General features: G+C 45.9%; 1 protein-coding gene across 1 annotated transcript in view; it reads left to right on the top strand.

The window, feature by feature from the left end:
* The window catches only part of LOC124798778 (juvenile hormone esterase-like), a 368,794-nt gene that overhangs the window by 326,395 nt on the left and 17,775 nt on the right, over nucleotides 1-24,624 (top strand). Inside the window, exon 8 of the mRNA XM_047262308.1 lies at nucleotides 18,150-18,303. Coding sequence (XP_047118264.1) covers nucleotides 18,150-18,303 — 154 coding nt within the window. The remainder of the gene's footprint in view (nucleotides 1-18,149; nucleotides 18,304-24,624) is intronic.

Below are 24,624 nucleotides of genomic sequence, written 5' to 3' on the forward strand. Positions count from 1 at the left end.
AATGTGGTGAAAGTCCTAGGATTTTCATAATGTATGGTCTCCTCCTTAAACTATTTTGTATGAACTTTTAAAACATGTTCGGTCTTATTTCATAAGAGGTCAGCCAAGTATATTTTTCTGATTTTGTACTTTAATTCATGTCAACGTACTCTCCATTTATTAAACATAAATTTTGCTCGTACAAGACTAAGTAGGCGGTTTTTGCTAGTCACTATATTTTGAATACTTGAAACTTGAGAGTAAAATTGAAGAAATCTTCAGCAAGTGTAGCGTTCACCCAGTAAAACCTCTACACACAACTCTCTGCACACCTAAAGGAGCACGGCATTCATACAAGGAGTTGCTTGCAAAGAATGTCTACACCAACAGTAAACAGCAGACGCCAGAACAAACGCAGACCTATAGCTATTGATTCACATGTCATGGTTCTGTGATGGTGCTATGATATTACACGCATCATATTACTGTGAGAGAGGAACATAAACGTTAAGGGTAGTACATTATCCAAAGTTAAAAACTTATTCCTGGACACACGCTAACCTTGACAGGTCAAGTTTCATAGGGGTTGATCATACTGTGCAATGATCTCTCATGGCCGCGCTGAGTGACCACGCGGTTTGAGGCGCCATGTCACGGACTGCGCGTTCCATCCCGCCGGAGGTTCGGGTCTTCCCACGGGCATGGATGTGTGGTTGTGTGTGTGTGTGTGTGTGTGTGTGTGTGTGTGTGTGTGTGTGTGTGTGTGTGTTTTGTTCTTAACATAAGTTAGTTTAAGTAGTTTGGAGGTGTAGGGACCCATGACCTCAGCAGTTTGGTCCGTTAGGAATTCACACCTATTTGATCTCTCATGTAAGCAAGACTTACACAGAAGATAGCTGAAAATTCAGAATCTAAGGCTAAACTTTTGATTTCGTCTCCATCACTACACAGAAAACACACACACTCAGATCCCACCGGGCATTTTATTATTGTGATGCATGTTCCTCCCAATACAGTTTTATGCTTCATATGCCTGTCTGCAACACGGAGACATATTCTCTCCATAATAGTGGAGATGTTGTACTGAGGAAGCCTATGTGAGTTTAGTATTATCAAAAATGGCTCTGAGCACTATGCGACTTAACTTCTGAGGTCATCGGTCGCCTGGAACTTAGAACTAATTAAACCTAACTAACCTAAGGACATCACACACATCCATGCCCGAGGCAGGATTCGAACCTGCGACCGTAGCGGTCACGCGGTTCCAGACTGAAGCGCCTAGAACCGCACGGCCACACCGGCCGGCTTAGTATAATCGTTCACCGATCTTGAGCATATGATTCTCCAGTAACATGCGTACACTGCGAAAGTGTATCATCGAATGACTGGTGTATTTAATCATTCGTATATGTAACATATTATTTTGGGTCCTCTCAGTTAAAATTTACTGCAGATTTGTGTTATGTAATGGCCTTGTTGTCGAGTTGATGTTAAGCCCTAATCTTCCTTTGTTTTAGTAGTACCTAAACAATAGAACTCGGTATGATTTCTCATAATTTTGAATTGAGAAAGACCTGAACTTTAAGGTGCGTTACAGACGAAAAACTTTCGTGAATTGGTAAACTAAATGTACTACACGAGACTGGGCCGTCCATCACTGTCCCATCTCATTGCACGCCATTATCTCATTTTCTGACAGATGCATCATGCGTCAGTGGGAGACTGAATGGTTGCAGGTGACAGACAACAAACTGCGGTCGCTGAAATCGACCGCAAAGGCTTGACTTCCAGCCTCGCCGCTGGAAGGAGGTTTAGCTTACCAGACTACGCATCGGGCATAGCCCTTTCACGTATACTTCCTCCTCCGGCGGGAGGATCCACCATTCTGTGCAGTTTGTGGCGTGCCGCTTTCAGTTGAGCTTACGTTCGTCCCCGGTAGCTGAGTGGAAGCCGGCACGGTAGCTCAGCGTGTTCAGTCAGAGGATTTAGCTACCCTCTGTAATAAAAAATTGAGTGGACGGAACGAACAACCTGAACGAGTGTCATCGGACGTTCGCCACGAACAATATAGAACAAAATGAGATAAAAAAAGAGTGGTCAGCGCGACAGAATGTCAAACCTAAGGGCCCGGGTTCGATTCCCGGCTGGGTCGAAGATTTTCTCCGCTCAGGGACTGGGTGTTGTGTTGCCCTAATTATCGTCATTTCATCCCCATCGATGCGCAAGTCGCCGAAGTGGCGTCAAATCGAAAGACTTGCACCCGGCGAAAGGTCTACCCGACAGGAGGCCCTAGTCAGACGACATTTACATTTTTAGTTCAGCATGTGTGTCCTGTATACTGATATAAGGGCAGCCCTCGGTCTCGCTGGAGATCTGCCCACCATCCTCGCAGATACCGATACCAGTATTACAAGAGTGATGAAATTTTGTGAACGGTCAGGCCTCATCCCTAAACTGGTGGGGAAGGGCGGCAGACTTTAGTACGTTATAAACTGCTCTGCATGTGGGGACAGCCTTCGTCCCCACCCATGAGATCTGCATGTTGACTTTTCGTCAGGGCGCTGATGACAATGATGTCAAGCGCCTCCTACACCCAAATCATCATCCACTGGACCGGTTGACGCTGCAGCTGCGAATGTACGTTACATAATTATTTGCTTTATCTACTGTAAATTTAAATGTGCATATTCCGTAGATCGGCTTAGATGTACCCGTAAATGATAAAAGATAATACGCTATCTAATGAAAAGTATCCGTACACCCCTGTGTTATGCGAAACTGACTGCCCGATGTCACGATAGGCGGGACCGCGAGTACAAAAGGAGGCGGGGAGTATTGTGTTGTCAGTAGAAAAACTGTAACTGCAGAATGGGTCGGTCTTAAACGTGGAGTAGTCACTGGATGTCACCTGAGTAAAAGATCAATCGGGAACATCTCAACGCTTCTGTAGCTGCCCAAGTAGACTGTTGGTGATGCGATTGTCAGGTGGAAACACGAAAGAACAACGACAGCTAATCCAAGGCCAGCGAAATATGTACTGACGAGCAGGGGCCCTCGAGCGTTGCAGAGGGAGGTCGTAAAAAAATCGAACGAAGTCAGCGGAAGAAATTTGGAAATTTGTGGTAAGTTTCGAAGGGACCAAGCTGTTGAGGTCATCAGTCCCTAGCCTTACACACTACTTAATCTAACTTAAACTAACTTAACGCTACGGATAACACACGCACCCATGCCCGAGGGAGAATTCGAACCTGCCGGCAGGGGAGCCGCGCGAACCGCGACAAGGCGACTGAGACAGCGCGGCTACCCCGCGCGGCAAGGAAGAAATCACTGGTGAGTGTCCGCCCCCAGTAGCTGAGTGGTTAGCGCGACAGGATGTCAATCCTAAGGGCCCGGTTTCGATTCCCGGCTGGGTCGGAGATTTTCTTCTCTTAGGGACTGGCTGTTGTGTTGTCCTAATCATCATCATCATTTCATCCCCATCGACACGCAAGTCGCCGAAGTGGCGTCAAATCGAAAGACTTGCACCAGGCGAACGGTCTACCCGACGGGAAGCCCCAGTCACACGACATTATTATTTATTATTACTGGTGAGTCCTAAGGTGCTGTCATTAGTCCAGGTAGCACAAATGCAGTGCGTATGGAATAAAAAGCAATGAGATACACCGGTCGTGCAGCTGCTCATAAGCCACGTGTTTCTGTTGTCAATGCTAAGCAATGCTTGAGGTACTGTAAAGGGTGTCGCCGCTGGACGGTGGATGGCTGGAAACGAGTGGTTTGTAGTGGTGAACCATGTTACACCCTGTGACAATCTGATGGAAAGCTTTGGGTTTGACGAGACTCTGCAGAACGTCACCTGTCAGCGTGTGTAGCGCCAACACTGACGTACGGTGGAGGAGATTTCACGGTATGGGCGTTTTTTTCGTGGTTATGGAAGCAGTCGTTGGGAAGGGAGTGAGGCAGGTTTGTAGCCTATTCCCGATATTATTCAGGCTGTATATTGTGCAAGCAGTAAAGCAAACAAAAGATAATTCGGAGCAGGAATTAAAATCCATGGAGAACAAACAAAAACTTTGAGGTTCGCCCATGACAATGTAATTCTAAAAAAAATGGTTCAAATGGTTCTGAGCACTATGGGACTTAACTGCTGCGGTCATCAGTCCCCTAGAACTTAGAACTACTTAAACCTCACTAACCTAAGGACATCACACACATCCACGCCCGAGGCAGGATTCGAGCCTGCGACCGTAGCGATCGCGCGGTTCCAGACTGTAGCGCCTAGAACCGCTCGGCCACTTTGGCCGGCTTTTTAATTCTATCAGAGACAGCAAAGGACCTGGAAGAGCAGTTGAATGGAATGCGTAGTGTCTTGGAAGGAGGTTAAAAGATGAACGTAAACAAAAGCAAAGCGAGGATAATGGAATGTAGTCGAATTAAGTCGAGTAATGCTAAGGGAATTAAATTAGGAAATGAGACTCTTAAAGTAGTATATGAGTTTTGCTATTTTAGGAGCAAAATAACTGATGATGGTGGAAGAGGAGAGGTTATAAAATGTAGACTGGCTATGGCAAGGAAAGCGTTTCTGAAGAAGAGAAATTTGTCAACATCGAGTATAGATTTAAGTGTCAGGAAGTCGTTTCTGAAAGTATTTGTATGGAGTCTAGCCATATATGGAAGGGAAACGTGGACGATAAGTAGTTTCGACAAGAATAGAATAAAAGCTTTCGAAGTGTGGTGCTACAGAAGAATGCTGAAGATTAGATGGGTAGATCACATAAACAATGAGGAGGTATTGAATAGAATTATGGAGAAGAGAAATTTGTGGCGCAACTTGACTAGAAGAAGGAATCGGTTGGTAGGACATGTTCCGAGGCATCAAGGGATCACCAATTTAGTATTGGAGGGCAGCGTGGAGGGTAAAAATCGTAGAGGGAGACCAAGAGATGAATACACTAAGCAGATTCAGAAGGATGTAGGCTGCAGTAGGTACTGGGAGATGAAGAAGCTTGCACAGGATAGAGTAGCATGGAGAGCTCCATGAAACCAATCTCTGAAGTGAAGACCACAACAACAACAACAGGGTATCGTCCCCTTATTGTACTTAAGGGAAAGCTAAATGCGGCAGGATATCTCACTTTTCCACATGGATACTCTGCAAGTCACACTTCAGTGCCTCGCAGAGATTTTTCTAAGCTATTTGTCAGTATTTGCACCACTTTGAGGTTTTATCAAGATCTGAACTGATATTTGTGCAGCTTTCATCACAAACTACTTCATTAAAGATAAGTGCACCATGTGTGGAAAGTTTGGGGTTGATCTTAACATTTTCTGCAAGGTCAGTAAAAAAACAGCATGAACAGTACGGGTCACAGTACGTTTCTTTGGGGCAATCCTGAGTTTACTTTGACACCTGCCGATGACTCTCCTTCCAGTGTAGCTGTCGCGTCCTCCCTGCGAAGGAATCCTTAATCCAGTGATAGAATTCATGTGGTATTCCGTATTATCGTAGAATCGTAAACAATCTTTGGTATTGTAATCAGTCACATGTTCTCAGATGTTACGAAATACTACAAATATCGGACTGCCTTGACCCGTGGCTTTCCGAAGTCGTATGTGGAAAGTACGGGTTGAGTTTCGCATGACATGCTGGTCGAAGGGATGCTGCAGGTGATGGTTCAAGGCAAGTTTACGGAGAACATGAAAACTATGAAAGTAAATTTAGGGATCTAAAGTGAGCGAAGTGGTGTGGTGGTTGAGGCAATGAGCCCATACTCAGGAGCAGAAGAGTCTAAAAGGCGTCCACTCATTCTGATTCGGATCTTTCGTGGTTTCCATAAAGGCGGCATAGTATTCCTTTTTTATTTTTATTTAAAAAAGGGAGTCTATGATTTCCTTGCCATCCCTAACCAGACAAAACAGCGTATCTGCCTCTTACGAGCAGAAATTGTGCTCCGAAAGGCGTGTTTGTGTTTGTGTATGAAGAAGCATGGACTATTCTCATAGGTAGAGTGTAGATGACTGTTTGTACCAACATGACAGTACACCATGTCATAATTCAGTATCTCTGAGGTAATGGTTCGTGGACAACAACATACCTGTAATTGACTGGTCCGCCCACGGTCCCGACCTGAACCCAATGGAACGCCTCTGGGACGAGTTAGATTGTCGACTTCGATGCAGTCCCCGACACCCAACATCGCTACCTCGTCTGGTCTGGGCTCTCGAGGAGGAGTAGACTCCTGTTCCTCCACAGAAGTGAGACACTTTGCTCGCAAGAGAGCTCAGGCCGTCATATAAGCGAAGGGTGGAGACACTCGACACTAACGTCCACTAATAGGCGTCCGGATAATCCTGATCAGGTAGTGAATATCGCATTTTAAAGGTATAGTGGATGCTTGCTGGAATACTTCTTAAGCTACAAAACGCGATGTTCGAGCACTGCTCCGCGACTGTGAGACGCCTGGCCACACCTACCACAGCTTGGTTTTCGAAAGTAGACAACCGTGCTCCAGCACATGACGATTCTCGGCACGTTTCTCCAGGCACACGCGCACCCAGATACCGCCATCACATGTTGCCCTTTAGGTGCGATCAAGCCGTCCCAAGCCTCTTATGAATCAGCAGTGTACTGACACAGATTTGAGAGATGCTAGACTTCTATCGACAACCATGGTGGCCGTCTTGTAAACATTGACAGACGATCCAAACAGTGAGGTAAAACTGTAAGTAAATAGTCTTCTTTGAAATGGCCCAAAAATTTAAAAATTCTGGTGCTTTATGCCACTCCCATCTCACCACAGAAGACACACGAGTCACAAGACTCAACTCGTGATTTTAACCATCATCGCAACAGCACAACTAGACCAAAAATTCGAAAAGAAACAAAATGAGAGACTTTTCATGGAAAAGCTTTAGTTGGTTTTCGTGTCTGCTACAGTTCCCATACACGCCGATAACTCAGAATATTACGACCACTTGCTTGATATGAAATACAGCAGCGATTCTATGTCGCAGAGCTTACGGAAGTATGTGACACCAGGTGTTCATGCAAACGTCACACAACGCAGCTAAACTAGATGTCGGTGGTTTGTTAGGGCAGAGCTGGTGCCCGATAGCGTCACAGATGAGTTCCATCGGGTTTAGATCAGGCGGATTTGGTGAGAGAGATCAATGTGACTTCATTATTAGGCTCCTGAAAGCACTGCAGCACGATTCTGAGCTTGTGACACGGAGAACTATCTTTCTGTAAGAAGCAATCGCCATCGGGGAATACATGTAGCATGAAGGGTTATAGGCAGTCCACAGCCTTTGGCTACTACCACAGGTCCCATGTGAGGACAGGTCAATGACCCTCCTAGCACAATCCAGTACTACCTCCACCGGCCAGCGCCCGTGACGCGGTGCATGTTTCTAGCAACCGTTCGCTTGGATAGCGGCGTATTCAGACACGACCATCGACCTGCTGTAATAAAAAGCGTGTGATTCATCCGACCAGGCGACCTGTTTCTATCGGTCCACAGTCTAATCTTGATGATCGCGTTCCCACTGCACTGTCATTCGTTCAACATGGGCACACGTAGAAGTCAGCTGCTGCAGAACCCTGCGTTCAACGGAGTGCTTGGCAACACTTGCGCCTGCACCAGCTGTGTACTTTGTCTTCAGACCTGCTACGGATCGCCGCCTATCCTGTTTTACAGAGAGGGCAGGTCTGCTACCTCCACCTTCTGTGATGAGCGTTGTACTCACATCTCTTGTCGACGTTAACATTCTTGTCTGAACAACACAGCAGAAACACTCGTAAAATCCTTTCTGTCCCACTCCACCACTCAGCCACTTTCTCGATGCCTTCAGCAGCAGGAACACGGCTCTGGACTGATCTTCCTGATTACATAAGAGAACTGAATAATACTTCCAGCTTCAAAAGACCAATAGTGAGATATCTACTAAACTGACAGTGAGTCTGCAGTTGTTCTTTTCCACGCTTGTTATCCCATTGCAATGAAGTATCCTTCTTTCCAACCATTTCATTCTGATTTTGGAAAGCATTTAGCTGGTTCAATCTACCTATCTATCTCTACCTCAGAACTATAAATTTTTACACCTACAAATACATTTGGTATCTACTATTATCAGTATTTCTGTTATCACCAACATTATTATTATTATTATATAGTATGTTTATGGTATTAATGTTATTTGTTCTTAGTCAGTACTGTTACTGATACTGTCGTTAGATACTTTCAAATCATTTTTAATTCAGTAAACACCATTTTTTACTATTTATCACATTAAAATTATCGTTCTTATCTTATGTAACAATGGTGTAAAAAAGTTACTGTATGTGTAAAACTCTGATATGATGTAAGGAGTAGCTGGAGATTAAATAGAGAATTAAAAAATAAATAACAAAACATAATTCATGAGAAGATGAAAGAAACAAAAAAGTAGAAAGTGGAAATCAAATATTTTATGCGGACTTAAGCGGTGACAGGAAACGAGGTGTACTATCTGCACCGAAGATGGGAAGGCAAACGCCAATAAAATGTCGAAAATTGTATTACCATTGCATAGTAGACACGAAAACCAACTAAAGCTTTTCCATGAAAAGGCTCTCATTTTGTTTCTTTTCGAATTTTTGGTCTAGTTGTGCTCTTGCGATGATAGATAAAATCACGAACTGAGTCTTCTGACTCGCGTGTCTTCTGTGGTCAGATGGGAGTGGCATAAAGCCACCAGAATTTTTAAATTTTTGGGCCATTTCAAAGAAGACTATTTACTTACAGCTTTACCTCGCTGTTTGGATCGTTTGTCAGTGTCTACAAAATGGCCACCACGGTTGTCGGTAGAAATCTAGCATCTCTGAAATCTGTGTCAGTACATTTTGATACACAAAAAGTCGAAGAAGGAGAAACTACTTGTAACGTTTCAAGAGAAACAACAGACGAGGAATCCCTGCGAGAAAAGACTAAGGAAAACAGATTAAAATGTGTGGGCGCATGAAGAGAATGGATAAGAAGAGAATGTCCTCAGGTTGATGCAAGAGATGAACGTGAAAGGGAAGGGAACAAGGGACAGATAAAGTGGATTAAAAAAAGCAGTCGAAGAAAGCACGCTGAAGAGAGGAGAATAATGCGCGAGAGTAGCGAGAAACAGATGATGGGTGGACGCTAGAAGGTACAGAGGAGACTCTGTCAGTGATGGCAAACTGTACAAGATGATGGTGATGACGATGACTCCAAGGGGAGCGAGAAAATCAGGTCGAGCGTGCACTTGAAGTACGCGTCAGAAAGCGTGCGTTACTGAGCAGTTTGACTGGAGCTGCCACAGCCGCGAGGCGTGTTGCGGGAGGCGGGGGGCGGGCGTCGTCTATTCCGGGCCGGCCTGCTGGGGGCAGGGGGCGGGCCAGGGTCACAAGTCAACTGGCCGTGGCGGCATGCGCCGGCTCCCTGCTACCAGACGCTGGCCTCGCTGCATCTGCTTTTCAGTGGACGGCAGACGCCACCTCGTACCAACAGCAGCGCGTTCCTCTCCTATTTCATTCGCGTAATGAGCTAAGGAGAAATGACATTATACTGCTGATTCTTCAGCGAGATATTCCGCGGCGTCGGCACAATGATTTCCTTCTTCCTTCCAAAGACTGAAATTTATGTTCCCTGAGCATTTATGTTACATTTTCATAAGGTCTAAGTTAAATCAACCTTAAGCCGTCGGCACACGGACCGTGCTGTCGAACGTTAACGATGAGCGTGCCAAGTTCAACGTGCTGCTGAACGCTCAGGAACGATGTGACTTGTGCATACGGTACGTGGGCCCCAACGTGGTATACGCGATCGCAACGCACTCCAGCGGCAGTTGAGGGATGTTTGTAGTTCGTAAATCACACTGTTTACTCAACGAGCGCACGTAAAATTCCCACGTTAGCTCTATTAAAACGCACATTTCCTCCATCGTCCACGAAAAGGAAAGTACCACGTCCAATCAGTAAGGACAGAGACATATAATAGTTCCATTACAAACAGTGCGATACAAATTTGAAATACTTCTCCGCATAAGATAAACACTATGTCATCATTCCCACATTTTAGTAAAAGCCCAAGGTCAGGCTTACTTCATCACTGTTCCTACCCAGTAGCAGAATCTTTGCAACGCGTGAATTACGAAGCGTAAAAGAAAAAGGAGCAAAATAGCTTTACAAAAAATGGTTCAAATGGCTCTGAGCACTATGGGACTCAACTGCTGAGGTCATTAGTCCCCTAGAACTTAGAACTAGTTAAACCTAACTAACCTAAGGACATCACACACATCCATGCCCGAGGCAGGATTCGAACCTGCGACCGTAGCGGTCTCGCGGTTCCAGACGGCAGCGCCAGAACCGCGCGGCCACTTCGGCCGGCAAAATATCTTTACACAAGTAGCGCAACGTGTCCTGTAGATCAAGCCATTCGAACAAAGTCCACCCCTCAAAAAAAGGTAACTTGTATTTACATAACATCAAATATTATAGACTATGCTTATTTTAAACTAATAATAAACTATCAGAACCTAATAAAAACGCGAATGTTAGGGAAAAAATTGGTTGTGTCAGGACGCGAACCACCGCCCCAACAAAAAAACTCAATATAGGACAGTGACGCTATTTTTTTAAAATCTTATTTTTGTTCGTTTCCGTTCGTTGTATCTGCTCTGCGCGGACGTCGAAAGACACCCGTTTCAGTTCGTTGTTGACCCATTAGCTCAGTTTTTTTATTACAGAGGGCAGCAGCCCTCTGACCGAACACGCTGAGCTACCGTGCCGGCTAAAATTTTCAGTCGAGGGAAGATTTGAACTAAAGACCTCTCGTTCCGCACCTGCTCACGCTAACCACGGGACCACGGCGCTCCTATTGCTCTGCACGTTCGGAAAGACTCCCGAACGTGCTATTCCACGCCATGACGTCAGAAACTCGGCACGCTCAACGCTCAACGTCCGGATGCACGGTCCGTGTGCCGACGGTTTACGGTCAAATTAACAGCAAGGGCGTCACAATCAGGAATACAATGGAAACAGCACTGTTAAGCTCAGTGGAGAAAGCGAGCTGGTGGAAAGAATACATCGAAGGCCTTTACGAAGGGGAGGAACCGTCTGATGACGAGACAGGAGAAGAAAGGGAGTCTATATGGAAGAAATAGTAGATTCAGTTTTAGAGTCCAAGTTAACAGAATTTGGAAGACTTGCGGTTAAATAAGGCAGCAGGCGTAAATAAAATTCTTTCGGAATTGCTAAAGTCGTTGGGGGGATGTGACAACCAAACATCGTTACATTTGGTGTGCAGAATCTAGGAAACTGGAGATATACAATCAGATTTTCGAAAAAATATCGTTCACAAAATCCAGCAGACAGTTAGGGTAGCTTAACAGCTCATGCATCAAACTAGCTGACTACAATAGTATACAGAAGAATGGAAAAGAAAACTGAAGATGTTTTATACAACGATCAAATTCGTCTTCGGAAAGCTAAAGGAACCAGAGAGGAGTTCTCACGTTGCTCTTGATAATTCATGCCATACTTATGAAAAATCGAGACACTTCCATAATATTTGCTTTCCTCTTCCAGGTGCCACAACAAGCTCACCCTTGTTTTCGAATTTCATTACCTTTAAACTATTTAATAACATCGGGCCTCTTCTCAGATCTACACTCCTGGAAATTGAAATAAGAACACCGTGAATTCATTGTCCCAGGAAGGGGAAACTTGATTGACACATTCCTGGGGTCAGATACATCACATGATCACACTGACAGAACCACAGGCACATAGACACAGGCAACAGAGCATGCACAATGTCGGCACTAGTACAGTGTATATCCACCTTTCGCAGCAATGCAGGCTGCTATTCTCCCATGGAGACGATCGTAGAGATGCTGGATGTAGTCCTGTGGAACGGCTTGCCATGCCATTTCCACCTGGCGCCTCAGTTGGACCAGCGTTCGTGCTGGACGTGCAGACCGCGTGAGACGACGCTTCATCCAGTCCCAAACATGCTCAATGGGGGACAGATCCGGAGATCTTGCTGGCCAGGGTAGTTGACTTACACCTTCTAGAGCACGTTGGGTGGCACGGGATACATGCGGACGTGCATTGTCCTGTTGGAACAGCAAGTTCCCTTGCCGGTCTAGGAATGGTAGAACGATGGGTTCGATGACGGTTTGGATGTACCGTGCACTATTCAGTGTCCCCTCGACGATCACCAGTGGTGTACGGCCAGTGTAGGAGATCGCTCCCCACACCATGATGCCGGGTGTTGGCCCTGTGTGCCTCGGTCGTATGCAGTCCTGATTGTGGCGCTCACCTGCACGGCGCCAAACACGCATACGACCATCATTGGCACCAAGGCAGAAGCGACTCTCATCGCTGAAGACGACACGTCTCCATTCGTCCCTCCATTCACGCCTGTCGCGACACCACTGGAGGCGGGCTGCACGATGTTGGGGCGTGAGCGGAAGACGGCCTGACGGTGTGCGGGACCGTAGCCCAGCTTCATGGAGACGGTTGCGAATGGTCCTCGCCGATACCCCAGGAGCAACAGTGTCCCTAATTTGCTGGGAAGTGGCGGTGCGGTCCCCTACGGCACTGCGTAGGATCCTACGGTCTTGGCGTGCATCCGTGCGTCGCTGCGGTCCGGTCCCAGGTCGACGGGCACGTGCACCTTCCGCCGACCACTGGCGACAACATCGATGTACTGTGGAGACCTCACGCCCCACGGGTTGAGCAATTCGGCGGTACGTCCACCCGGCCTCCCCCATGCCCACTATACGCCCTCGCTCAAAGTCCGTCAACTGCACATACGGTTCACGTCCACGCTGTCGCGGCATGCTACCAGTGTTAAAGACTGCGATGGAGCTCCGTATGCCACGGCAAACTGGCTGACACTGACGGCGGCGGTGCACAAATGCTGCGCAGCTAGCGCCATTCGACGGCCAACACCGCGGTTCCTGGTGTGTCCGCTGTGCCGTGCGTGTGATCATTGCTTGTACAGCCCTCTCGCAGTGTCCGGAGCAAGTATGGTTGGTCTGACACACCGGTGTCAATGTGTTCTTTTTTCCATTTCCAGGAGTGTATAAGATGGTACTCTCTCAGTGCAGCACTGTAATTGCTGCCGTTCACAAAAAGCAGTTTCGCTAACAGCACATCCTCTCTGTTCTCGATAGCCATTCTTTTGACTCACGTTATGACTTGTCAAATGACAGCGTGGATGTCATACCGTCGTGCAGACGGTGTACGGTGCCAGATTTGCACCTGGTGGCCAAAATTGAAATTAACGTTTTTACAGCGTAAAGCGATTCTGCAGTAACGCATTAGTGTATCTACCATGTTTCGCTGCCATACGGTAATTAGACCCCACTCTGGACCTCCGTGAGCAGCCGTGTTTTAATGATAACCACCTGGTATCTGTGTAGTCACAAGGAACTGTTTGGCTTCCAGAAAATAGTGTTCACTGCTTTTATCTGTATCATGCAATCTTCATTTGACGTATGGCGTACCAACATAACAGCGCGCCTCTACGTTCAGTAAAGTTTTCAACGAAGATCGTGAAGACCTGAATCATAAAAACAGCAATAACTTTAGTACTTTTTGTTGTTAAGCGCTGTCGGGCGTGGTCGGCACTTGGATGGGTGACCATCCAGGCCGCCATGCACTGTTGCCGTTTTTCGGGGTGCACTCGACCTGGTGATGCCAATTGAGGAGCTACTCGACCGAGGAGTAGCGACTTCGGTCAAGAATGCCAGCATAACGACCGGTAGAGCGGTGTGCTGACCCCACACCCCTCCTATCAGCATCCTCCTTGAGGATGACACGGCGATCGGATGGTCCCGGTAGGCCACTTGTGGCCTGAAGACGGAGTGACTGTACTTTTTATTGTAGAAATTGTTGGACCGTACCTACCTCCCTCCGACTTAAAAGACTTCCAATTAATTTTGCATTTACCAATACGTTTCCACAAATAGCAATTTTAACTCTGCATCTTCTATACCCAGAAGTGAATGCCTTATTCTGCCGTAGGAGCTAGCAAATATCCGACGCGGTACAGCTTGCTCTATGAATGTACACGTACCTAATTAACAAGACAAAATAATGAGGTCAATGCACAGTTACATCCATTAAGGAAATTAGAAATGTAAAAGATAATGAAATTGGCTGGCTGTATTCAGACGACATTCAACACACTTGTATGGGTATTTTACACCATATTAAACATTTTTAAGTTTGCATCACTTAAAATTCATTAAAATTGTTCCACATAGCGTGAACCAGATGAAACAATGCGCATAAATGAAGGAATACAACTTTCCCCTACCAATACAATTTCAAGAACAATTTTTGTCAGTTTTCGGTCTGTTCCTGCGGCACGCTGCATTGGCACGTACAGTTAACAGCTGTCTCACTTCTCCTTCGCCGCCTAGCGTTGTTTGATTCCAACTTTTGGAGATTACTGGAGCAATCCATTCTAGTTCTTGAGCTCCAACCTCTGCCTTCAGTACACAATCGTTATTTGTGCCACTGTTTTAGTTTTCAAAATTCGCCATCGGTATAATTTCCTTTAAAAATAAACAAAAAGAATCTCCGTGAGTAAGGCAATCAAGAATCAACGCCGTTCCCAGTGAAGTTCATGGATACAATGCAGAATGCGAAAAACAGAATCAGAAACTATAATAACCTTAACCCATTACACTCACTGAATAAAGATTACTTTGTTGAGTTCGTAACATTAGCCATTTTATGAACCTATTTTTTTAACTTTTCGCTACGCAATGAAAATTTGTACACTTATCTGAGTTAAGAAGGCAGATTTGTGGTAGACAGTTTTATAGAGAAATTAATTCGTTTTGTAAAGCAGTTTGGAAACATCGACATTGTGTTTGATCCTAACAATGTGCTAAGAAAGGTAATCGAAAGCGAATGATGAGAGTGGAATGCATCACTGCACTGAAAATATTTGCTGAAGTGAACTGTCACTTATTTCATGTATCACATCCATGTAGCAATAACGCAATGATTCTGAAATTATGTAGACGATCAGAATTCTTGGACGCATACTACTGCCTTCAATATTTTTATTACACTTTAACAGTAAATGATAACATACCTTTGTAAGCCGGTAATCTCACAGATATTGCACGTACTATGTGAGAGAACGTTTTTCGCTATGTATGTTGAATGGTACTGGGATCACTGCTGTTTTTTAATAGACAAATGACATGCCTTCTAATATAACAGGTGATTCTGAAGTATTTCAGTATGCTGATGACAGTAGCGTAGTACTGAAGGATGTTGAGTGCGACATACGCAATGTATCAAACGATCTACTTAAAGGCATCAGTTCATGAGTTGTAGAAAATAAATTGATGTTGAATCGCAGTAAGACTCAGTTTTTACTGTTTGTAACACTCAGTTCAACTAAAACTGACATTTTAATTACACAGAATGGGCATATGATTAGTTAGTCTGAAGAACCAGACTTCCCTAGTGTTCAGATAGATGGAAAGCTCTGTCATGGAAAACCCATGTTCAGACTCTTGTTCAAAAACGGAATGCTGCTATATTTGCCATTAGAACGGAAGCTGCAATAAGTGATAGTCAAACCCGAAAATTAATCTGCTTTCCTTATTTTAATTTGCTCACGATGTACGGCGCTATATTCTGCAGTAACTTCCCTTTCACAAAGGATATTTCTGGCTGACAAATGGGCAGTTCGAGCAATATGTGGTGTAAGTTCGCGAACCTCCTCTCGATTCCTGCTCAAGAGTTTGGGAATTCTGACATCGGCCTCTGAACGTATAGTCTAACAATATATGCTTATTCCCAAGAATTAACAGCTTTCACTCCGTTAATAATAGGTAGACTCTTGTGAAGAAAGGTGTGCAGTATTCTGCAGCCTCAATTTTCAATAAGCAAGATATTTTTTTAAAAAAAATAGCAGTAATCATCGCACATTTCAGAGTAAACAGACGATTTTTTTTTTTTTTGGCTCACTCCTGCTATCTCGGGGAGTTCCTTGCAAAAAGTTAAGCTACTTTCATTGTTATATTGCTGGTAATGCTGGTACTGTGTACTCCGCAGCTTATCATCTGCAGAGGATTCGTATAAATTTTATTTTATCTATTATTAGCGTCTATGATGTTAATTTCATGTACTGACTCGTAACAGGACTATGAAGATTTGCTCCTCAATTGGGGCCCGCAACTCGTGGTCTCGCGGTCGCGTTCCCGCTTCCCGAGCACGGAGTCCCAGGTTCGATTCCCGGCGGGGTCAGGGATTTTCATCTGCCTCGAGATGACTGGGTGTTTGTGTTATCATAATTTCATCACCATTCATGAAAGTGGTGTGACTGGACTCAGCAATGATTGGGAATTTGTACGGGCGCTGATAACCGCGCAGTTGAGCGCCCCACAGACCAAACATAATAGTAATCATCATCATCATCAACAACTGGGTCCTACGGAACTACACTGAGGTGACAGAAGTCATGGTATACTTCCCAATATCGGACTCCCTTTTGCCCGGCGTAGTACAGCAACTCGATGTGGTGTGACTCAACAAGTCGTTGGAAGTCCCCTGCAGAAATGTTAGGTCAAGCTCTTCATAACTACAAAAGTGTTGCCGGGGTAGGATTTTGTGCACGAACTGACCTGTCGATTATGTCTCATAAATGCTGGATGTCATTTCAGTTGGGTAATATCAGTGGCCAAATCATTCGTTCGAATTGCCGAGAATCTTCTTCAAACAAATCGCAAACAATTGTGGCACGATGACATGGAGTATTGTCCAGGGGACATGAAGTCCATGCCAACCGCCTTGTCGCAGTGGTCACACCGGTTTCCGTCAGATCACCGAAGTTAAGCGCTGTCGGGCTAGGCTAGCACTTGGATGGGTGACCATCTGGTCTGCCGGCCGGAGTGGCCGTGCGGTTCTGGGCGCTACAGTGTGGAGCCACGCGACCGCTACGGTCGCAGGTTCGAATCCTGCCTCGGGCATGGATGTGTGTGATGTCCTTAGGTTAGTTAGTTCTAAGTTCTAGGCGACTGATGACCTCAGATGTTAAGTCGCATAGTGCTCAGAGCCCTTTGAACCATCCGGTCTGAGGAGCGCTGTTGACAAACGGGGTGCACTCAGCCCGTGTGAGGCAAACTGAGGAGCTACTTGACTGAGAAGTAGCGGCTCCGGTCTCGGAAACTGACACACGGCCGGGAGAGCGGTGTGCTGACCACCATGCCCCTCCATATCCGCATCCAGTGACGCCTGTGGGCCGAGGATGACACGGCGGCCGGTCGGTACCTTTAGGCCTTCATGGCCTGTTCGGGAGGAGTTACATGAAGTCCATGAATGGCTGCAAATGGTCTCCAGACAGCTGAACATAACCATTGTCCAATCATTGATCAGTTCAGTTTGACCAGAGGACGCTGTCCATTCCATGTAGACACAGCCCGCACCATTATGGAGCCGACACCAGCTTGCACAGTGCCTTCTTGACAACTTGGGTCCATGACCTTCTGGGATCTGCGCCACACTCGAACCCTACTATTAGCTGTTACCATCTCAAATCGGGACCCATCTGACCAGGCCACCGTTTTCCAGTCGCCTAGCATCCAACACATATGGTCACGAGCCCAGGAGAGGCACTGCATACGATGTTGTGCTGTTAGCAAACACACACACGTCGGTCCTCTGTTGCCACAGCCCATTAACACACTGTCCTAACAGATACGTCCTACGCTCCAAATCGATTTCTGTAGTTATTTTACGCTGTGTTGCTTGTCTGTTAGCACTGACGACTCTACGGAAACGCCGCTGCTCTCGGTCGTTTAAGTGAAGGGCGTCTGCCACTGCATTGTACATGGTGACAGGTAATGCCTGAAATTTGGTATCGTCCTATGCGTCCAGCTCCAACGACCATTCGGTGTTCAAAGTCACTTACTTGCTGTGGTGCGGCCATAATCATTTCGGATATCTTTTGACATGAATCACCTGAGTACAAATGACAGCTCCGCCAAAGAACTGTCTTTCTATACCTTGTTTACGCGATACTACCGCCATCTGTATATGTGCATATCGCTATTCCGTGAAGTTTCACCTCAGTGTTTATGTGTAAGACAAAAAATAATAATAAATAAATTCGCTGCGTGTGGGGTTGCAGGTGCGGGGCGACATGCTGTTCTTCTACCCGTCGGTGCTGGCGGGCCGCCTCCACGCCCGCCTCCGCGACGCCGCCCCGCTCTACCTGTACCACTTCGCCGTCGACGGCCGACTCAACATGTTCAAGAAACGCTTCGGCGCTGACGCCCACACAGGTGAGACAACCCGACGTGTAGGTACACTCACAGGCATTCAGTCACCTGTTGTTTCCCAGAATGGTACACTTGACGCTACAGCCATATGTCGATTGAGCACTGGTAGCAAATTTTCTGAAAGGAAAAAAGAATCAGGCTTTTTAAACTTTTTGCTTGGTCAGTGCTGTTACACTGTAGCTTATGTCTATAAAATTATAAGAATAATCTAGTTGACTTTGAGAATCACACTGAAGAGCCAAACAAAATGGTACATCTGTCTAATGTATAGGGTGATTCAAAAAGAATACCACAACTTTAAAAATGTGTATTTAATGAAAGAAACATAATATAACCTTCTGTTATACATCATTACAAAGAGTATTTAAAAAGGTTTTTTTTCACTCAAAAACAAGTTCAGAGATGTTCAATATGGCCCCCTCCAGACACACGAGCAATATCAACCCGATACTCCTACTCGTTCCACACTCTCTGTAGCATATCAGGCGTAACAGTTTGGATAGCTGCTGGGGCTTCTTGGAGGCCAGTGATGAAGTGCTCTGTCACGGGCTGCCTGGCGGTCGATCCATCGCCTCGGGTAGTTGACGTTCAGGTAGTTACGGACAGATAAGTGCCAATGTGGTGGCGCTCCATCCTGCTGAAATATGAATTGTTGTGCTTCTTGTTCGAGCTGAGGGAACAGCCAATTCTCTAACATCTCCAGATACTGTAGTCCAGTTACAGTAGCACCTTCGAAGAAAAAGGGACCAAAAACTTTATTGGCTGAAATGGCGAACAAATATACAACTAAATGAAACTTTATAGCTCCCTTAATTTGCCGACAGATAGTGCTTAGCTCTGCCTTTGTCGTTGCAGAGTTTTAAATTCCTAAAGTTGTGGTATTCTTTTTGAATCACCCTGTAGTGTAGGGCACCCGCCAGCACGCGGAAGTATCACAACACGACGTGGCATGCACTCGACTAGTCTCTGAAGTAGTGCTGGAGGGAATTGACACCACTAATCCTGCAGGGCTGTCCATAAATCGCTAAGAGTACGAGGGGGTGGAGATCTCTTCTGAACAGGACGTTGCAAGGCATCCCAGATGTGCTCAATAATCTTCATGTGTGGTGCGTTTGGTAGCCAGCGGAAGTGTTTTAAGTCAGAAGAGTGTTCCTGGAACCACTCTGTCGCAATTCTGGACGTATGGGGTGTCAATAGACACGAATGGATGCAGGTGACCACACAGGAAGCTTAGTACGTGTCACCTGTTCAGAGTCTTATCTAGACTTATCAAGAGTCCCATATCACTCCACCTGGACACGCTCCACACCATTACAGAGCCTCCACTAGCTTGAACAGTCCCCCAATGACATCCATGGTCCATGGATTCATGAAGTTGTCTGCAAACCCGTACACATCTATCCGCTCGATACAAAATGGTTCAAATGGCTCTGAGCACTATGGGACTTAACATCTGACGTCATCAGTCCCCTAGAACTTAGAACTACTTAAACCTAACTAACCTAAGGACATCACACACATCCATGCCCGAGGTAGGATTCGAACCTGCGACCGTAGCGGTCGCGCGGTTCCAGAGTGTAGCGCCTAGAACCGCTCGGTCACCCCGGCCGGCCGCTCGATACAGTTTGTAACAAGACTCGTTCGACCAAGCAACATGTTTCCAGTCAACAACAGTCCAATTTCGGTGTTGACGGCCCAAGCGATACGTAAAACTTTGGTCGTGCAGTCATCAAGGGTGCACGAGTAGGCCTTCGGCTCCGAAAGCCCATGTCATTGATGTTTCGTTGTTGATGGCCCAGCACTGAAAGCTGCAGCAATTTGCGGAAGGGGTGCACTCCTGTCACGCCGAACGATTCTCTTCAGTCGTCGTTGGTCCCGTTCTAGCAGTATCTTTTTCCGGCCGCAGCGATGTCGGAGATCTGATGTTTTACCGGACACCTAATATTCACCGTACACCCGTGAAATGGTCGTACGGGAAAAATCCCTATTTCATCAACACTTCGGAGATGATGTGTCCTGTCTCCCGTGCGCCGACTTTAACATGACGTTCAAAGTCACTTAAATCTTGATAACCTGCCATTGTAGCAGCAGTAACCGATCTAACAACTGCGCTAAGCACTTTTTGTCTATATAAGCGTTGCCGACTGCAGCGCCGTATTCTGTCAGTTTGCATATCTCTGTATTTGAGTACGCATGCCTATACCAGTTTCTTTGGCGCTTCAGTGCATTATTCATGATGTAAGATATACAACTGGAAAGAAATTGTGGAACACAGAGGAAATAATTCAACGGATCAACCTAAAAAAATTGTTTAGGAACAGAAATTAACACAGCAATACACGTAACGTAAGAATTAAATTAATAGGAATTTCAGCGCATTAAAAGCCAAATGGTGCAGGAAAAATGGCTATACAGAAGAGGAAACGGTCATCTAAAGGACAGGTTAACTACGAAGTCGCCCGCATCTCGTGGTCGTGCGGTAGCGTTCTCGCTTCGCACGCCCGGGTTCCCGGGTTCGATTCCCGGCGGGGTCAGGGATTTTCTCTGCCTCGTGAAGGCTGGGCGTTGTGTGATGTCCTTAGGTTAGTTAGGTTTAAGTAGTTCTAAGTTCTAGGGGACTGATGACCATAGATGTTAAGTCCCATAGAGCCATTTGAACCATTTTGAACTCGCAAACATACTGAGATTATTTTGCTTCATATATCGTGTGTTTTCAACTGTATACGTTTATTCCATTAATCACGGCACACGCTGTAGACACACACACATGTTAAATAATAGTTTAACCAAGAATTACGAAGAAAAATATAAGCAATATGAGAAATTGATATTTAGTAAGCGGGGAACCGCCTTAATAATGTAAACACTGCTTCCTGGAGTTCCACGAGAAGGTGAGACAGATAATAATTGCACATTATGAGCAACGTTGTGGGAGGGCTATAGAAGTATTATGCCTAAAAAAAAAAAAAAAAAAAAAAAAAAAAATCTCTATTACTGTACGGTATTTCTCCTGAAGTGATACAAACCTTAACTGACCGAAAAGACATCTATTTGGGTGAGCTGTATATATGGGGTCCTGCCCACTCATCTCTTATAGGGTGCCTAAAGGATGCTGCTTTCTCGGATAGCTATACAACAACTGAAGCAAATCGCATTAATGGTTTTCATTACAATAAAGTAGATTGACAATACTTACCTTTGGTTTACAGTAATGTCGGAAGCGATAGGCGACATGCAAGTAATCAATGTCTTTCGCTGTATACAAAGTGTATACTAGTAATGGATACGGATCATTAATAACGGCTCTACTAGTGTCCGTCTTCTACTCTCCGGCTCTGCTTGTGCAGGTCTACTACTGTCCCTTTACTGTCAGGTCGAGGCCGTCAGGAGCGGCGCTTATATTCTCTTCTTGTAGAGGTCGCTCCTGTCGTGGTGACGTCCTAGTCAGCGCGCTATTGGCTGACGTCGTCTCACAGCCTTCTCTGCTATTTCGTTCTTCATCTTCGTGCCGTCGCCTGTAGTTACAGCGGAACAGTATAACAATTACTTCTTGCCCGGAAGAGTCCATGTACGATGAAGAATACTGAGGAGGTGGTAACTGATAAAAGGGGTGGGCAAGAATCCTATGATACAGAGATGTTACCTACCAGTTTGAGCCGGCCCGCGTGGCCGAGCGGTTCTTGGCGCTTCAGTCTGGAACCGCGTGACCGCTAACGGTCGCAGGTTCGAATCCTGCCTCGGGCATGGACGTGTGTGTTGTCCTTAGACTAGTTACGTTTAAGTAATTCTAAGTTATAGGGGACTGATGACCTCAGATGTTAAGTCCCATAGCGCTCAGAGCCAATTGAACCATTTTTCTACCCGTTTGACTCTGCGACATTTTAGATAACATATTCGAAAAAGGAAACTATACAAAGGAGTGCAAGAGCGTGAAGTATTCTACCGCATAAGAGCTAAGTAGTACGAATTTAGGAGAGGAGAATCCATAGAAATGGAATAAACAAGAATATCCCGCTTATGGCAGACAGTCAGTCTCTTACGGTCTAGCGGTGATGTTAGATGTGGTCGACACTTTCGATAACTGATGACCGTCTTGGTTTTGAATTTCGTTCGAATTGGTACGAAGGAAGGAAGATCAGGGTTTAATGCCCCGTCGACATCGAGGTCATTAGAGACTGTGCGAAATCTCTGAATGCGATAGGTTCAAATGATTCTAAGCACTATGGGACTTAACATCTGAGGTCATCAGTCCCTCAGATTTAGCACTGCTTAAACCTAACTAACCTAGGGACATCACACACATCCGTGGAAATGGGGTGTCCAGAGGTGTTGTGAAACTGTTAGAGATTATTGCTGAGTAAAATAAGCGTGTTTAAGGTATCCAGCACAGGAAGCAACGAAGGCCGTATCGATAGGTTCTCTGTATGGATCTCTGTATGTGGCCCAGGTTTTGAGTTGTAATGTTGGAGCCCATACCGAATAAGTTATGATAACACTGATGTAAGCAGATTGAAACCCTTGAACATGCTCTCAGTTCGAATATAATAAACATTCTTGAGACTGAGAAGCTTATGTCCACGAACCAGCATGGTATTAGAAACCATCACTGACATGAAACGCAGCTCGCCCTTTTCACACATGATATACTGAGAATTATGGATGACAGGCAACGGGCAGGTTCCACAGTCCTAGATTTCCGGAAAGCATTTCACACGGTGTCGCATTGCAGGCTGTTAACGAAGGTACGAATATATACACTACTGGCCATTAAAATTGCTACACCAAGAAGAAATGCAGATGATAAAGGGGTTTTCATTGGACAAATATATTATACTAGCACTGACATGTGATTACGTTTTCACGCTATTTGGGTGCATAGATCCTGAGAAATCAGTACCCAGAACAACCACCTCTGGCCGTAATAACGGCCTTGATACGTCTGGGCATTGAGCCAAACACAGCTTGGATGGCGTGTACAGGTACAACTGCCCATGCAGCTTCAACACGATACCACAGTTCATCAAGAGTCGTGACTGGCGTATTGTGACGAGCCAGTTGCTCGGCCACCATTGACCAGACGTTTTCAGTTGGTGAGAGATCTGGAGAATGTGCTGGCCAGGGCATTTTCTGTATCCAGAAAGGCCCGTACAGGACCTGCAACATGCGGTCGTGCGTTATCCTGCTGAAATGTAGGGTTTCGCAGGGATCGAATGAAGGGTAGAGCCACAGGTCGTAACACATCTGAAATGTAACGTCCACTGTTCAAAGTGTCGTCAATGCGAACAAGAGGTGACCGAGTCGTGTAACCAATGGCACCCCATACCATCACGCCAGGTGATACGCCAGTATGGCGATGACGAATACACGCTTCCAATGTGCATTCATCGCGATGTCGCCAAACACGGATGCGACCATCATGATGCTGTAAACAGAACCTGGATTCATCCGAAAAAGTGACGTTTTGCCTTCGTGCAGCCAGGTTCGTCGTTGAGTACACCATCGCAGGCGCTCCTGTCTGTGTTGCAGCGTCAAGGGTAACCGCAACCATGGTCGCCGAGCTGATAGTCCATGCTGCTGCAAACGTCGTCGAACTGTTCGTGCAGATGGTTGTTGTCTTGCAAACGTTCCCATATGTTGACTCAGGGATCGAGACGTGGCTGCACGATCCGTTACAGCCACGCGGATAAGATGCCTGTCATCTCGACTGCTAGTGATACGAGGCCGTTGGGATACAGCACGGCGTTCCGTATTACCCTCCTGAACCCACCGATTCCATATTCTGCTAACAGTCATTGGATCTCGACCAACGCGAGCAGCAGTGTCGCGATACGATAAACCGCAATCGCGATAGGCTACAATGCGACCTTTATCAAAGTCGGAAACGTGATGGTACGCATTTCTCCTCCGTACGCGAGGCATCACAACAACATTTCACCAGGCAACGCCGGTCAACTGCTGTTTGTGTATGAGAAATCGGTTGGAATCTTTCCTCATGTTAACACGCTGTAGGTGTCAACACCGGCGCGAACCTTGTGTGAATGGTCTGAAAAGTTAATCATTTGCTGTGTAGTAATTTTAATGGCCAGTAGTGTAGAATTAGTTCATAGAAATGTGAGTGGCTCAAAGTTGTCCCCGACGACGAGCATTCATCAGATACAAGGGTGTCGTCAGGAGTGCCCCAGAGATGTGTGACAGGACCTCTGCTGTTCTCTATATACACAAATGATTTGGCGAACAGGGTGGGCAGCAATCTGCAGTTGTTTGCTGATGCTGTGGTGTACGGTAAGGTGTTGAAGTTGAGTGACTGTAGGAAGATACAAGAGG

The sequence above is a fragment of the Schistocerca piceifrons genome, chromosome 5, assembly GCF_021461385.2.
Source record: "Schistocerca piceifrons isolate TAMUIC-IGC-003096 chromosome 5, iqSchPice1.1, whole genome shotgun sequence".
NCBI lineage: Eukaryota > Metazoa > Arthropoda > Insecta > Orthoptera > Acrididae > Schistocerca > Schistocerca piceifrons.